The sequence below is a fragment of the Gracilinanus agilis genome, chromosome 5 (genome assembly GCF_016433145.1).
Source record: "Gracilinanus agilis isolate LMUSP501 chromosome 5, AgileGrace, whole genome shotgun sequence".
NCBI lineage: Eukaryota > Metazoa > Chordata > Mammalia > Didelphimorphia > Didelphidae > Gracilinanus > Gracilinanus agilis.
In genome coordinates this window covers 216,555,544-216,571,015 of record NC_058134.1, presented here as the reverse complement: position 1 = coordinate 216,571,015, position 15,472 = coordinate 216,555,544, and the positions used below count along the sequence as shown (strand labels likewise).

The 15,472-nt window shown below is 47.1% G+C and overlaps 1 protein-coding gene across 2 annotated transcripts in view; it reads right to left on the bottom strand.

The window, feature by feature from the left end:
• The window catches only part of PLA2G6 (phospholipase A2 group VI), a 33,190-nt gene extending 28,583 nt beyond the window's left edge, over positions 1–4,607 (bottom strand). Inside the window, exons 1-2 of one of the 2 annotated variants that reach the window (XM_044677632.1) lie at positions 4,544–4,607; positions 2,560–2,813 (exon numbers count right to left, since the gene is read on the bottom strand). In XM_044677632.1, coding sequence (XP_044533567.1) covers positions 2,560–2,768 — 209 coding nt within the window. In that variant the 5' untranslated portion in view covers positions 2,769–2,813; positions 4,544–4,607. Of the gene's footprint in view, positions 1–2,559; positions 2,878–4,543 lie in introns of those variants that run through there. The other variant, XM_044677631.1, reaches the window with a different exon arrangement.
• Between the last annotated feature and the right edge of the window lie 10,865 nt (positions 4,608–15,472).

Genomic DNA, 15,472 nt, shown 5'->3' with positions numbered 1-15,472 from the left:
GGCTAGAATCACTCCTGAGATGGACAGAGTGGCACCAGGCTTTCCTCATGAAGAAAGGGCTGGGCAGGCTCAGACCTGTGATTTGAGGGTATCAATCTTATCAACCTGGCACCTGGGTCAGTGGGAGAGCCTGGAGGCTGTGACCACTTAGGAGATAATGGCAAAAGGCCCTTGCTGCAACCTGTTTGACCCCTCTCCCTCAGATCTTCAGGCATGACCTTGTCACTTCCCCCGCAACCCACACTTGTGATTGATTCTTGGAACCCAAGCCTGGGCCTTTACATTCACCCCTTATTTGACTCAGCCCAATAGTCTAGCCTGCCGACATCTTTCAGGACCTGATTCTATATTAGTGGTTCCTCATTTTGTTTTTTTTTAAACCTGCAGATTTTTTCAGCATGCCCTGAATGTGGGTCCTATCAGCCTCAAGTCACTCCCCACTCCAGTTTATCCTCCTTTTGGCCACTAAAGTGATTTCCCTAAAATGCAGGTCCAGCATGTCACCCCTACTCCCAAACCTCAATAGCTCCCTACTGTCCCTCCAGAACCAAATACAAAATCCTCTATTTGGCATTGAAGGCCCTTCATCACCTGCCCCCTCCTCTCAATCCAAACTTCTCAAACCTTATTCCCAGACCCTACAATCCAGTGTCACAGGTTTATTTGCTCTTCCTCACACCACTTCTCAGCTCCAGGCCCTTTTCCTGGCTGTCCCTCAGACCTAAAACACTCTTCCTGTTCCTCTCTTCCTCCCTGACCTCCTTCAGGTCCCAGCTCAAATCCGACCTGCAGGAAGCCTTTCCCATACCCATCCATTCCAAGGCTGTCCCTCTGCTGATCAGCTCCCATTTATCCCATCTCCACTATGGTCTGTACCTATCCTTTTGCATGTTGCCTCCACTGCTAGACTGGGAGCTCCACTGATAAACATGGAAACTGAGCAGGGACAAAGACATTCCTCTGCCTTGCTCTAAGGTGATGACAAGTCTGGTTTACCAAACCTGTTGTTCATTCCACAAATATTTACTGAATGTTCGTGGGTGTTATCCCCTTTGAAGCCAAGCTGGAGAAAGTTGGAGCTGGGTTGGACCTCAGAATACAGATTCACTTGGCCACCCCCTCAGAAGCCCAACCTTTGCTCCAACTATTTCCTAAGGTTCTCTGTGAGAAAGCCCTTCAAAGCCAGGTCACAAATGGAACAAGAAAGTCTAGTGACTCCTGGTCTCATTTTCCCCAACTTTCCCACACCCACATACTCTCCCACTCCCCCTCTGGTGTTATCCAAAGGGGATCAGCTGTGATTACTGATTCCTTCCCCACATGAGGGTGTTTATAACTTTTTACCCAATTCAGTGGCCTTGCTGCCAAATAAATTTCAACTAGTTCTGAGAGTCAAATCTAGCCACAAAAGATGGGTTGTGATCTCACTGAAGAGAATCAAGAAAGGCCACATGCCATACTGAGTAGAAAGCCAGCTGAGAGTCAGAAATTCCCAAGTTCAAGTCCCACCTCTGACACACTCTCTGTGCGTCCTCACTGGCCCTCTCTGCAGCTTTCAGATATATCTACATTGGCAAAGAGACTTCCCTATCCCCATGGAATCATAGGTCCCCAGGGCTAATCCTCCAAATGGAAATTCCCAAATCTGTGTCCCAGGATCTGCAGGAAGGCAATGCCTTCAGCTTAGAATTGGGGGAGCCCCCATCTGTGCCTGCAGAACCATTCACACTTGCTGACAGGCTAGAGTCAGCAACTGTTTACTGGAGCTTTACTCAGGAACAAGTCTGACCATACCCTTCTTACACTATATAGGGCCTAATGGAAGTTTGCAGCTCTCCAGACCAAGCCATTCTTGTAATCTTTGAAGAACACAGCACTCACTACCCAGAGAATACAGTGGCAAGACAGGCCTAGACCATACAAGGCCATGACAGTCAAAAAGTACCTACTACCTGGTGCTAACATAAAGTTCCAATTCAGAAAGTAAGGCTGGAAGAATGAGTTAACAAAAAAAGACAAAGAGCTATGCTAAGACCAGAGATACCTAAGACACATCCAAACAGGAGAATAATCCCCAAAATACTACATGAATTCAAGGGCAGAAGAGCTAAAGCCAAGATCACACAGGACTTAGCAGCTACCACCATAAAGGACTGTGAACTTCTTTATCTCAGAAAGCTAATTAGCCAAAGGCTATGGAAGAACTGGGACTTGATCCCTAATATGGTGTTTGCTCCTCTTTGGCTCATCCTGCTTCTCCGGCCCAGCAGAGAGGAGTGTGGTGTAGTGAATTTAGACAGAAAGATCTGGATTCAAATCTTGGCCCTTCCATTTGTGAACTTGGGGAAGGTCCTCTCCCTGGGCCTTAGTTTTCTCAATTGTACAATGAGGAGGCTGGACTATGTAGTCCCTGGGGCCCTTCTAGTTCTAAATTGGTGACCCTTTAGATTCTCCAAGTTCTGTTTCCTAGCTGAGTGGTAGTCTCTAAACCACTCACACTCCCTTATCGTCACCACCATCAAGAATAAAGGAAAAGAAGTGTCAGGGCCTACCACCCACCGGAATCCATTTTGCGGGGATCTGGGGTTCACCAGAACGCAGTCCCAGGTGCGATGAGTGCTGCTCTTGAACAAAATCAACTGTCCTTCTTCCTTGACCTGGATATAGGCTCCATAGTCAGCCACAGCCACTTCTTTCACCCGATATGGGTTAGCAAACAAGTTGGTGACATTGCTAATCGTGCTGACCAGTCGGCCGAAGAACTGCATCTTCCTGGGGGTGGGGGGGTTGGTCTTGTTTTCTTCTCCCTCAGTCTGGAAGAAAACGGGGTCTGTGGTCAGCTGGGCTTGGTCCCCCATCCCACCTCACCAAGCGTTGTGGAGTTCTGCCTAGATGCCCCTCTTCCTCCCCACCAGGGTTGCTGCCACCAACTTGGGGCTTGGAGTCCTCAAGAGCTTCAGCAAGGTCCCCAAGAGGGCACTGAAAAGGAAAGAAAGGAAAGAGAAACACCACTGAGAGGAAGGTTGGCACAAGAGGCGTCAGCAAAGTCCCCAAGAAGGCACTGAAAGGAAGGGAAAGAGAAACACCACTGAGAGGCACAAGAAGCTTTGGCAAGGTCTACCAAGAGAGCCCTGAAAGGGAAGGAAAGAGAAATAGCACTGAGAGAGAGGGTGGCACAAGCTGGCTCAAGGGAGAACACAACAGGACAGGGCTTAGGGCCCCAAGACTTAAGGAGTCCACTCCTGGCTCAGTCACTGACAGACTATGTGAAAGAAGCCCAGTCAACTGCCTGTCCAATGCCTCAGTTCCTCTAAAAGAGGCAAGTGAGCTCTACTATCTCTTATGAATATGCTAAAAGTCACAAGGAATTGAATTCCTGGGAAATGGAGTTTCAGCACTAACATAAGTAGATACCTACTGATGACATGGCCTTGAGGATAACCTCATAGCTAATATTCTGTAGTTTACAAAGTACTTTTTAGACACTGTAAGATAGGTTGTCCAGGGATTCTTATTTCCATTTTATAGATGAGGAAAGTGACTTGCCCAAGGCCACACAGCTGGTTAAGCTAAAGAATGAGGACTTAAGTGTAGGGTATTCTCCCAGTCCAGGGGTACTGTCAACTTTGATCACATCACCAACCAAGTCTTACCAAATCTCTACTAAAGAGGAAGAGATGAGGAAACTAGGCTTACAGGCTTAGCAAGATAGGAACCAATGCTTTCCAAAGTGCCACCCACAGCTTACCTTATTCCTCCTTCCCCAAGTCCCTTAAACACTAGAAAAAAGGCTTGACCATGAACTGTCCCCAGCAGGGGCTGGGAAGCCTCTACTTTACACAGGGCCACTGAGGGTTAAGGTTAAAGATGCAGAAAAAGGCCTAAAATCCTACAATCTGGCCACTTCCATACAGCATCCTCCCTGCCAAAGGGATTCTGAGCAGCCTGGACTTGGGCTGCAGGCCTGGGGAGTAAGAGGAGGCTGGGCCTGACTTCCAGCTCTGCAACTTTAGGTAAGCTATCTACCCTCCTTCAACTCACATAGCTTCCTCATCTATAAAATGGATGAGATCATTTTCTTTCCAGTTCTGACATTCCATGACTCTATTAAAAAAATATCCTGCCATTATTATGCTCAGTGTCTAGTGGGATTGACAAGGGGGAAAGGCTGATAGGCAAAGGCCCCAGGCTTTCCGGTATCAATTCACTCACACATTAAGGTGAAAAAAACCAAAGGAATAGAGTAAAGAATGCAACAGGAAGGAGCCGGTACTGTTTAAAAAGCACAATTGGAGGAAGAATCAACTCCCCTCTTCCAAAAAAAAAACCCTGCGAGATTACTGCAAGCTGAGATTGAGTGACCATTTGTGGGGGGTGCTATGCAGAGGACAAATGTTCTTGATCACATGACCCCACACAAAGCAGAACCTCACACTACAACAGCTGCCACCTCTTACCATTAACCTGTCTCTCAGCTCTCCTCCCAGATGCCAAGCCTAAGAGCTAGTGACCTGTCTTTCTGTCTTCTGAGGCCGTTACGTACCGTATCTGGAGGCTTTGGCTCACCGATCAGACAAATGATAAGCTCAGTTTTTCTCCCATGCAGAACAGGCAAGTGGCCTAGAAGATGACCCCTACTGGCCCAGCCAGCTCCGATTCTTATATTAGGGCTCCTGTGGGGACCAGGAGGCGGGGCAGTAGAGGAGAAACATGTGAGTCAAAGGGCCTTGGGTCTAGTCCTAGCTCTACGGCCAGCTAGAGTGCTGAGTGACCTTGGGCAACTGCCTTCTCCTGGGACCTCACTTTCCTCATTGCTAGCAATAATGAAGGCATGGTCTCATCCACCTGATTGGATGAGTTCTGTTAGCCATCCTTCTTACCTGGGGAGTCCTGCCACCTCCACCCACATCCATCAAGGAGATAAGGAGAAGAAAAATGCTGCTGTCTGCTCCTTCTCCCCACCTCACCTCCAAAGGAGGCCTTGTCTTCATCACATCCCTTTTCTGTTGCTCCTGCCAGGGAGGGCTCTCTGAGTGACAGCCCTGGGTCAGGGCAGGAAGTTTCTGCTGAAGGGGTTGTCTTTATCAAAAAGCCTACAGGTCAGGTGAGGTGAATCCGAGACTAGGTCCAAGCAACCTCTGCTCTGACAAATACCCAGAGCCCTCTGTACACTGAGATAGGTGCTAACAGCAGGGCCTCAACTGGGCCCAAGCCAGGGCTAGCACAGAGCTACTGCCTCCTGAGGGGAAAGAAGATTAGGAAAGGCATCTGCCTCCAAAAATATTGCTCCTCCCCTGGCTCAAGAGGAAGGAGGGGGCAGGTAGGAAATGGGGACATAAGGAACCTACCACGTGCAAAATTTCTGATATTCAATTTCTTTATAAATGGGGATTACCATAACTCTACCTCACGAAGGTATTGTGTGGAAAGCTAAAAACAAAAAAGCACTCTAGGGGACTTATTACTAAGAGCTGAGATGCAACTTCTCCAGTTCCTATCCATGTAAAAGGAGACCCTCCATGATTCTCCCCACCTTGAATTCTCTGACTTTTGACCCAGAAAGAATGGAATTACTCATGCTTACCCAGTCCCAGTCTGCTGTCTCTACTTATCCTGTGCTCCTTCACTGTCTGTGTTCTAAAGGTACATCCATGTTGGTCTGGCCTGCTTAGACCAGGGCTGCCCAGCGGGCAGCTCCTTGAGGGCCACCTGTAGATAGGCATTAGTAAAGGCTTCTTCACGGAGGTCATGATAACAAGTGGCAGTGACGACTATAGTGGTGATGAGGAGGATGACAAGCAGTCTACTCTCGGGTCCAAACTGTGGGTTCCCTAAGCTGAGGCTGAACGCTAGAAGGACTCTCCTTATTCCTACTTACCCAGTCACCATAACTAAGACAGAGACCCCCTTCTCCTAGGTGGGGACACATTCATGGATGTTAAAGGAGAAGACAATGAATCCAGCGTGGCTGGGGCTTAAAGAGAGGGACTCAGCTCTGAGGAACCTGTGTCCCTTCTGGGGTGGCACAGGGAGTTAAACAATCCCTCTCATACCCAAAGGCAATCAGCAGGCATTTATCAAGCAACTACCATGTTTCAGGCACCAAGATAGGCCTGGGGGGTACAAAGACAGGAAAGGAGGCAATCACCATTCCCAGGGCTCAGACTAATGAAGGGCCCTCTTCAGAGACCACCTCTGATCCTTGATTTTTGTCCTGCCCTCTCCTGTATCCACATCCTTGGTCACATCAACCCCCTGCCTCAAGTAGCCTTGACCCCTCAGGAAACCTTCCTTTTGTCCCTTCTTCAAGTATCAACCTGGACCCATTCTTACTATCAGGAAATTTTTCCTGACCTCCCCAGGTGAGCCTACATTATCCATAAATCCAGGGGTTAAGGAGTCAGAATCCACCACAATCTGACTTCTACCCTTTAGGCTTCCTTCTGCCACCTGACCTGGAGAGAACTTCACACTTTGGAGGATTCCCTCATGTCCCAGTGCAGCTTCCTCCCTTCTCCAGTGTAACCATCTGTGTTTCTTCCCACAGTCCTGAGAGTCCCTGGCTTCCTCTCATCCTCCTAAGCACTTCCTTATAGATATGTTCTATTTAGTCGCTGGCCTTTTTAAAGTGGACATAACAGTCAAGGAAGGTGTCATATAAAATTATAGGTCATCTGACCTGAGAGAAACTGAAATGGCTGAGCTGGAGAATGACAGACTGAAAACAGAGACTGTCAGAGGGAGAGACTTTAGAACAGGGAACACCAGAGCTGGGAGAGTCTTAGAACAAGGAATGTCAGAGCTGGGAGGGGCCTTAGAGTTTCATTATCTCCTTTAAAATGTCTGACCAGGACAGAGTTCAGAGGAATTCCCAAATTCTTTTAATAAAGTCTAGGTTTACACTAGCTCTTTGGGGAGAAACCATCCTTTTGGATAATCATGCACCAACATTGCTCTTTGGTAAGAAAAATCCCAGACATTCTCTTAAGAAGTCCTTGGATTGTGACTCAGTGAATTCTCTGCATTTTAGTCCTTCCATTCTCCTTGGCGAGGGGGAAGCAACCCATTTTCTGGGTCACAGGAAGTTTGGTAGCTCATTAGTCTGAGGTCCAGGCTGGCTTTGACCCCATTCTGCCTGGCTGGGTGACCCAGGACCAATCCCTTGGCCTCTTGGGGATCTGGACAACCGTCCAAGACATAGATAAGGTGTCGACCTGCATGGACAAAGGGGGTTTCCTCCCCTTGGAATTCCTTCTATAGATTCAGCCATTGCTCTGATCCCAGCCCTGCTGTTAAACCTTCATCAGGACATGCCAGAAAAGGCTCCACCCAGGCAGGACTTGCCATATGGGATACAATGTTTGCCCAAAAGGTAAAAAAAGTTTTTGCAAATCACCCTTTAATAAGGATATAATCCAGTTAGCATGCAGCAGTCACTTTGAACATTTCTGTTTTTTTTTTTAAGTTCCGATCTATGTCTGAAAGTTCAAGGCCTCTCTGTCTAAGTGGTCAGATAGGCAGTGAGCTGGTGCTATTGTAGAAGTCAGAAAAATCTGAGTTCAAATTCTGCCTCAGACACTTAGTAGTGACACTGGGAAAGTCATTTGACCTTGTTTGCCTCAGTTTCCTCACCTATAAAATGGGAATGATAATATCACCTTCCTCTTTCTCTCCAGGGTTCTTGCGAAGATTAAATGAAATATCTGTAAAGGGCCTTGCAAACATTAAAATTACTATAGAAATGTTCAGCTCTTATGACTATTACTACCTGCATCTAATTAATTCTCTTCCAAAGTTTTCTCAGTCATACCACTACAAATCACAGAGCATTGCGCTCCAGTGGCAAGGGCCTTGCATTCTGGATAAAGAGGACCTGGGCTGAAATTTGGTTTCCTCCTCCACAAAGAAATGAACAGACATCCTGCAATGTCCCTTCTAGCTCTGAGGCCTCCAATCCTGTGACCTCCAAAGACTAAGGCAATAGTTGCCTGGTACCAACAGGACAAGATTACACAAAGGCCTAAGAGAGGATGCAGATACCAGGTCAAATGGAAACCGCATGCAGAATTCTGGGAGGGAAGCCTAATACATGAATGCCCCATTTGGAATTCTGACCTAACATGCCCCTGCCTCTGACAACAGAATGTCACATGGACCCTATCATTCCAGCCAGCTGCCAAGCAGACAGGCCTGGCTGCCTAGCCCCAGAGACCAGATCTGCTGATGAAGCCTTTGGTGACTGGAAGATGTGGATGGTGTAGAAAGCATGCATTCACTGGGCCAAAGGGGAAGGGGGGGGGGACATGACTCTTCATATTCTGAGATTCCATGTACCCCCAACTCCTCTTTCCCTTTCTCGCTTCCTATTCTCTCATTCTCTCTCCCTCTATTTCTTCATCTTCTTCTTCATCACCCGGCTCCTCCTTTATCTCTCCATTTCTGTGTGTCTTTGTTTCTCTCTTCCCCTCTCCCCCTCTTTCCTCCCTTCTCAAGACTAACTCCTCACATATGGTCTCTGTCTACCCAAAGATCTTTCTCTTTCTCTCCAGAGACAGTCCAGCAAGAGCTGGCCAGAAGACCAGAGTTAACATCCTGCCTCAGACAATGCATGACCCCTGGGCGAGTTGCCTCATCTCTCCATTTCCTCACCTATAAAATGAGGCCAACACCAATGACAGTCCTATCTTCCCATCGTTGTTTAAGAACTCAAAGGCCAGCTGCCTTCTCTCCTACATTCTCCAGCAGTGATGGATATAAAGGGCTCAGTTGGGGCTGGGGGCTGTGTCTTTCTCTTAGCATTCCCAGATAAGCCAAAATCTGAGGATTCTCAATTTAGAACTGACAGGACCGGCCAAGACCAGTGAGGCCAACGCCCTTATTTTACAGATGAGGAAGTGAAGGCTGAGAGAAGGGAAGGGACCTACTCAGGGCCACACTGTCAGGAAGGCTTTTATTACCATTGAACCTCAATGCCTCCTCAGCACAACACCATTCTGGCTACTGTTATCTGGCACACAGCTAAGACTTAATAAACACTTGTTGACTTGAACTGAGCCTTTATCTTCTCTCAATGACAAGAATCCCAGCATCCAAGATTAAGAGCTTAAAGGAACTCTAGAGAACACAGAGTCCCACACTTTCCCTACCATTGTACAGAGGAGGAAACTGAGGCCCATGGGGGAAGTGTCCTACCCAGAGTCCACCTCCAAAGCTTCATCCTGATGCAGAATTCCCTGGGGTTCCAGGAGGATGTGCCAATGGAGCCCAAGGTCAGGCATGTTCAAAAGGCAGAGTGTACAAGGGCCCTGAGGACCAGCCTCTCTGGTCAGTATCAGGCTGGCCTCTGGGGAATGGACATGTTGGCAAAGGCACAGAAGCCTAGCAATCTGTCCTTGTGGCCAGACTAGACTAGGCTATCTTCTTATTTTATAAATGAGGAAACTGAGGCCTAGAGCAGGGGAAGGTCACTGGGTTGGCCATATAGCTTAATTCTGATATAGCCTAATACAACCTGTTTCAGTTGTGCCAGCCTTATCTCCCCAGTTAGAAAAGTAACTCCTTGAGGGCAGCTGATTCTGCTTCTCTCTCCTTTACTCATCATAGCTTTTGAACTGTCCCTTAAACTCTTGTCCCTGTCTTTGTCTTAAACATAGGACTAATGCCAGCTCCAACCTGCTTCTACTTCAAGGCCGTCCACTTGAAAGCACCCTCAGCCTTTTCTCAGACTCCCTACTGTTCCAGAAAGAGCTGAACAATCCGCACTGTCCCACCATGTCTTGGGGCTTAGAGGTGGAAGGGACCTTGGAGTCTAGCATTTTAGAGACGGGGAAACTAAGACCCAGAGAAATAGGGTCATGAAGGTAGCAAACAGCAAAGCCTGGATTGGAACTCAAGACCACAGACCCCACATTCAACACTCTTGACAGTCTGTCAAGCTGCTTCTCTCACTCTGATTCCTGAGGTGGTCAAACTCTCCTTTGGAATCCTCCCCAGGCTCCTTCCAGCCCAGTTACTTGGTATCTTGACTTTTTTTTTGACAGCAGGACCCATGGAAATTCCTGGCATTCCTCAAGCTCTTCAAAAAATGATCTTGGACAGATCCAGATTACAAAAAGTTTTCCTAAATTGTCCTTCAAGGTGACAGATGAGGACAAGGAAGTATCACACCTTCCCTAGCTCACTGAGGGGGTGCAGACACAGAAGGGGGCACAAACTCACTGGATTTAGGTAGTGAGCCCCAAGTTAAGTGACTGTTGTGGGCGGAATTCATGCAGAAGCAGCTAGTATTGGTCTTGAAATCAGGAAGACCAGAATTCAAATCCTGCTTCAGAAACCAAATTGCGGGGAAGAGGGGAAAGCAAGTCACTTAACCTCTACAGGCCTCAGTCCCTCATCTGTGAAATGGGAGCAATGACAGCACCTCCCTTTTAGAGTTTTTGTGATAATTCGTTGAGATACTACTTGAGAAGCACTTAGCAAACTTTGAAGCAATAGCTCTTATTATTCAGGCAGAGATTGGACATCAGGGTTCCCTTTCACCTCAGAGTCTGTGATTCTGTGATTGATATCTTTAATTTTTTCCTCTGGAACATAAGGAGGTTGGACTACATAAGGTTTCTCAGGTCTCTTTCAACTCTAAATACAAATCCTAAATGCTGACAGATGACAAGAAACCAGGCCTCCCTTCTAAATGGAGGGTAACCCCAGGGTCATACCCTGCCCTGCCCCCACCCTTGCAGACTGACACATCTTTCTTTCAGACATCTTGATCAGATTCTGCTGATCAAGAAGGAAATCCCCTTTCTGAGACACTGACCTGTCTCCCACAGAATTGCTGCTAGCTCCGAGGCCAATTCCCTATCATCTTAGAAATAAAAAAGCTACAAAATGGAAACATCTCCCTCAGTGACAGTTAAAAGGTGACCACAATCAGGTTATTACTTAACCCTAACCCTCCTAACTAACTTCCTGGAGCCCAAGGAACAGAGTCTCCAATTGAGTGATAGGGGCAAGGCTGACCCAAGAGACTCCTCTTTTCTCCAGTCTTCTCCACAACCTCTTCCCAACAAGGCCAGCCCCACCTAATTAATCACATGTTTCCAGAAATCAGCTTCATGGCTTTTTCCCCGGCAAGACAGGGAATGTGGAGGAAGAACCCTAGTGAGGGGCTGCAGAGGCTGAGGGAGGAAGGAAAAGGACAGAAAGAAGGGTTGACAGGAAGGTGGTAGATGGGAGAAGACGACTGGGAAGATCCTGGGGATAGAGGAACTGGGAAAAGCAATGACTTCACTACTCTAGGCCTGTAGTCACCCAACTGGAAAACAAGAGGATCTGGAAAAGCTTTGGAAGAAGGTTAGGAAATGAGATGAAGATGAGGGGACAAAAGGGCAGGTTTGGGATGAAGATAGAAAGACTTCTCAGCTACTAGAACTGTCTAGAGGGGAGGGGCCTTTCTCAAGAGGTGGTAGGCTCCCAGGATAGCAGAGAGTAAATGACCCCTAATAGAGGATATGGGAAGTGGGGATTCTCTTTGGGAGAAGAGCTGGCTTATACTCTGAGGTTCTATCCAACACTGAGATTCTGGTAAAGGGTAAAGAGAATGGCCATTAGGAGGGTGATAGAAAAAAGCAGGTCTAGCATGGAGTTAAGATAATGAAATGAGAATTTAAAGGAATAAAGGAGAAAACTGAATGAAATGGGAGACAAAGCTAACAAAGTGAGCCTCAACCTGGGAAGCAAACGATAAGAACAATCAGAGGTTGTAGAATAGACAGGAAGGTTTTTGGGGTGCTGAGCTGAAGAAAGAGGGAACAAGCAAGGTTTGTGGAATAGGAGGGGCGGGGACCTGGAATTGAAGGGATGGAAGTAAGGAAATGAGATGAAGTGCAAAAGTAAGAAGATAGGTCTGAGAGAAGGAAGAAGAGAGTTTGGGAGAGCCTGAAGAGGAGTAGCTGTGATAAAGATGGTGGGAGGCTGGGGGACAAAAAGATGAGGGAGAGGTATGATGGGGATGGTGGCATGAGAACCATCTGGTTTGGGCTATGGGGCAAAAGGCAGGGCTGGAGAGAATGGAATGTCCAAGTGACAGACACATACAGGCCCGGGTATCGTATCTGTATGTGTTTCTACATATACATCTCTGGACTTGGATTCTTCTTTAGAAGGCAAATTCCTGGTGATAAACCCTGGAACCAAAACCCTTTTCCCCTTCCCCCTTCCCTGCAGAGATCAATGGCCCCTCCATTCCAGCACCCGTCCAAACTGTGAAACAAAGCCCCAATAAAACCTGGCTGTTAGGCCTAGATAAATGACCTCTAGCATCACTGACCATCAGGCCCGAGAACTTCCTACCCCTCAGAGACTGAGGTTTCACACTCCTTCAGGACCATCCAATGAGCTTCACCCAAGTACCCCAATTTTGCCCAATAGAGACAACCCAAATTATCTAAATCCCAGACTACCACCCTATAAAAGATTGCTCCCTTCTCCACCCAGGTGGAGATCCCTAGCCATCTGCAGGTTGTGGGCTCCTCCCTTGCCCTCCCTTTGTCTTTCCACCCGTTCCCTACAATAAAGCTTTACTGCATAACTCCATCTCTCTGTCTCATTTGCCTCAGGTAGAACCCGGGTCAGTCAGATCTGACACCTGGAGAATTTCTTTGTTTCGTCATTCACAAACCAAGCACCTAGCTCAGAGCCTGACTTGCAAGGTATGGCTGAATTTTGGCTCACTGACTGATATGCCCCTCCCCAACTCCCAATAAAGAATTCCCTGAGAGCAGAGGCTGTTTCTCATGGTCTTTGGCTCCAGCCCAGAGTTTGGCATGTTTCAAATACTTAATAATTACCTGTTGATGTAGACATCTTTCCCCCCACCCCCACACTTGATAGCAGGGACTCTTTCTGTCCTAGTGTCCCTGGCATAGAGTAGGTACTTAGTAAATACTTGCTGACTGATAACAGACTTAGGGCTGAAACTCGGGGAGATCTGGGAAGGAGAAGATGAAAGGTGGGAGGAGTAGGAAGGGCAAGATCAGCTAAGATTGATTTGGGATGGGAATGGAGGCTTGGCTGGAAGGCGAGGCTGAGGGTCTGGGGTACAGATTTACAGCTGAAAGGAACCTGGAGACGATGAGGTTGAGACCAATCTTCTCATTTTTTGATGAGAGGTGGGGTTGAAGGACAGGAGACTGGGGGCGGGGGAATCTTTTTATCTATGGAAGGTGGGGGGAAAGAAAAAGGAGGATGGAGGGGAAGCGAGAGGGATGGAAGTGGGAAGAAAATATGGGGGGATGATGACGAAATGCGGATAGAGGGGTAGAGGGACAGAGGAAAAGAGAGAGGTTCGGAAGAAAGGATGGAAATGGGAGGGGAAGGGGACGGTGGGGGAGGGGACAGAGGTTAGAAGGGGGAGGGGACAGAGGGGGCGGGGTCAGAGAGCTTTGGAGGCGCGGGCCTGAGGCCAGGGCCGGGTCTGGGCTGGCCCGCCCCTCCCTCTCAGGGCCCCGGGCGGCGGCGGGCAGGGATGGGCCGGTCAGGCAGGGCCTTCACTCACCTCCTCCCCAGCTCAGGGACTTTCCACTTCCGCAAACAAAAACGAGCTCCCACCCACGTGACGGGTCCGCTCTCGCCTCCGCCAATCAGAAGAGGCCCTTCTCTACCACACCTCTCTGGAGCTCGGTGACCCAGGCTCGAGGCTCCCGGGCAGCCGACCGGAAGGGGGCGGTCCTGGACCTTTTTTTTAGTTTTTTGTAACCGCCCAATCAGAGGGCGCGGGAAGGGAGGAGGTAATACGAACGGAGGCCGGAAAGGGGGCGGCCATGTCAGAGCAGGGCGGAAGGGGCAGGGATGAGGCCCAGGAGACTGCAGGCTGATGAGGGGCGGGGGCGCTGCGCCCTCTTAAAGGGACGGACTAGTGACTGTAATTGGTGGTCCGACCTCCGACTCCAGCACCGTGACCCCGGGCAAATCTGCCTTCTCGGAGTCCCAGACAGTCTTCTAAGGAAGCTAGTCGAAAGTCAGGGGTTGAACTGCCCAGGTGGATGAACTTTCCTTTTGGAGCATAGATTTAAGAGATTAAAGGGACCTTGGACATGATATTACAGATGGAGAAACTGAGGCAAAGAGAGGTCGAAGTGACTGGCCTAGGGGCACGCAGCTAGTAAATGCTTGTTGACTAACCAGAAAAATTAAACTTCAGCAGAACATCTAACAGGATAGGAAGATGGGGACTGGAGTTCATTTCATTTTTATCATTTATGTATGTGTCCATTTATATGTTGTTTTATATAAATATGTATGTATAGATATATAATATATAATGATATGTAATAATATATATTATGTAAAGTGCCTTGAAAAGATCCATGCAACAGTTTTTTTTAATTATATCAGTGGTAGAATTGATTTATATGCCAATCATGCTTTGTCAGACTTTTGTATTGTGTGTAATATATTGTATTTCAAAAGATGTCTGAAGTTGTGTCATAATACATTCTGTTATATTTTGTGATTTTTTTTTCTAAAGAAAAAAAGTATAGTTTCATTTGAGTGGGGGGAAAAAAGGCTGGTCCAATGACAGTGGTTTATCAGAATATTAGTTTCACAAGTTAATATATTCCACCCCCACTGCTCATCAGATCATCCTGGATAGATCTGGAAGGAGCCTCAGATGCCATCAAGTCCAACTCCCTCATTTTATAGAAACTGAGACCCAAAGAGGGAATCAACTTGTCCAAGGTCACATCAATAATAAGTAGCAGAAGGCAGATTTGAAACCCCAGCCTCTTGACTCCTTATCCAGTATCCCTTATACCGGTACAACCTCCCTTTTTTCACAGATGAGAAAATTAGGGTTCAGAGAAATTAAATAACCAGTTTAATCAGGTCTTCCGATTCCAAATTAAGTGTTCATTCCACTATACCAGGCAGCACAACTCCTGCATGTTATCATTGAGAATGTTCAATGACTTATCTAAGACCACACAGCCAATAAGAGAGAAATTTAGGAACTGAACCCAGATTTTGAGATTCTAAATTCAGGGCCCCTTCCACTTGGTTACTAGTACTTTCTTCCTCGTGTTGAACACAACTCTGCACATTCTACCCACGGTTTCTTGTTCTTTCTAGGGTCAAACAAAACTAATTTAATTCTTCCCTTTTTTAAAAATTTTTAATTTTTTCCAATTTACATGTACATTACAATTACATTATAATTTTCAATAATCATTTTCTGAAATTTTGCAATCCATATTCTCTTCTACTCCTCAAGAAGGCAGGTAATATGATTTAGGTTGTTCATATTATACAATACATAATTCCATGTTCATACTGTGAAAGAAGACACATATCACTTACACTAGAGAAAAATTCATGGAAGAAATAAAGTGAAGAATGACATGTCTCAATCTGCATTTGGACTCCATAAGTTTCTTCTATGGCAGTGGGCAGACTTTTTTCATCATGAGTCCGG